Source organism: Sprattus sprattus, assembly GCF_963457725.1.
Source record: "Sprattus sprattus genome assembly, chromosome: 14".
Lineage (NCBI taxonomy): Eukaryota > Metazoa > Chordata > Actinopteri > Clupeiformes > Clupeidae > Sprattus > Sprattus sprattus.
Window position 1 is genome coordinate 8817539 of NC_137912.1, and position 1500 is coordinate 8819038.

General features: G+C 39.7%; 1 protein-coding gene across 1 annotated transcript in view; it reads right to left on the minus strand.

Moving 5' to 3' along the window:
• ptprb (protein tyrosine phosphatase receptor type b) overlaps positions 1-903 on the minus strand; it is a 53220-nt gene extending 52317 nt beyond the window's left edge. The window contains 2 exon segments of the mRNA XM_080851373.1: positions 1-11; positions 380-903. The exon segment at positions 1-11 is cut by the window's left edge and continues 275 nt beyond it. Coding sequence (XP_080707499.1) covers positions 1-11; positions 380-430 — 62 coding nt within the window. The 5' untranslated portion in view covers positions 431-903.
• Positions 904-1500: the final 597 nt, after the last annotated feature.

Below are 1500 nucleotides of genomic sequence, written 5' to 3' on the forward strand. Positions count from 1 at the left end.
ACAGGTGCACACTGAAAGAGAATAATCAGGCTCTGTCACACAACGCTTTCGCTGCAAACCTCGGCAAACCTGAGGGCCCCTCATTCCATCGACAGCAATTAAAGCTACTTTGATAGCGTGACAAAATAATTTGGCTGATTTAATACCATGAGCAAGATCCTAAGTGCAAAACATGTGTAGGTCAGTGCAATGCTCCCGCAAGCCATAGCTTATGCTTCATGCGCAAGGGACTTAACTCGTTGCCCATCAATAACATTAGGGCCCCAGGTATCAAGTATTATATAAAAATTAAACAATGTTTACTTAGTTTTTCAATCAGACAGTTTTTCTAACATGTCAATATGTCATTGAAAACTCCGATTCATTCTTGATCACTTACCCAGGCTCCAGATGTAAGTATAATCATGAAGGCAAGTATTTTACTCTGCATAATAACGGCCAATTAATTTAGTACTTCTATTTATAAAAGCGATCCACTCCAGCAGGGCACTTAACACCATACTCCCACAGCTCCGAAGAATGCTGAACAGGCTCCCCATGCGTTGGATGACAAACAAGTCGCCTTCAACTTCAAGCCAGGCCTCAATATGTGTATTGTTTACGAAAGAGCATACGAATTAAGCTTAGAAACTTGAGGCGCAAAAATTTCAGATGAACAGATTGAACTGTCTCTTCGGTATCCTTCAGCCTACTCGTGCAAAGAAGATGCTGGTGTCCTTAGGGTATTTCCTGCATCTCTTGCGTTTCTCGCCGGGCCTTTGTCTCTGAGCTCGATCCAGGACACAAAAAAAAAGCAAGACCGCTTCAGATATCAGTCCTCTAGAGTTCCCTGTGAACTTTTGATGTTTTTCGTGAAGATCTTGTAAATCCAAAGAATCGATGCACTAGTCTCTTGGCGTTGGTGGTAACTCTCAACACTTTCCTAACAGAAAGACCACCATCCTAACTACTTTTAGACTGCCCACCCCTCTTTCCTTCCTGCTCTCGCTCTCGCTCTCTCTCTCTCACACACACTCACTCCATCATACCCATTCTGTTTCTTTTTTCTATTTTCACCAAGAACTAGTACTGAATTGGAACTCAGAGCGGTATAAAATTAGTAAAGTAAAAATGAATGATTGTAAAATGATTGTATGTCTATGTGTTATGTATGGTCATCTTCCATTTTGATTGTGTTTTTATTCATAGTCGGTAGCTGGGTGGAAACCCTATATAGGAACGCAGAGCGTTATAAAATTAGTAAAGTAAAAATGAATGATTGTAAAATGATTGTATGTCTATGTCTTATGTCATAAGAGATGTTAGTTTACATTTTGTTTCTTTTTTCTATTTTCACCAAGAAATAGTAGTGAATTGGGACGCAGAGCGTTATAAAATTAGTAAAGTAAAAATGAATGATTGTAAAATGATTGTATGTCTGTGTGTTATGTCATGAGAGAGCATGTTTGTGTACTGAGTCACCCAGTGAAATGTTTCTGGCGTGTCTGCCTCGTGAGGTAA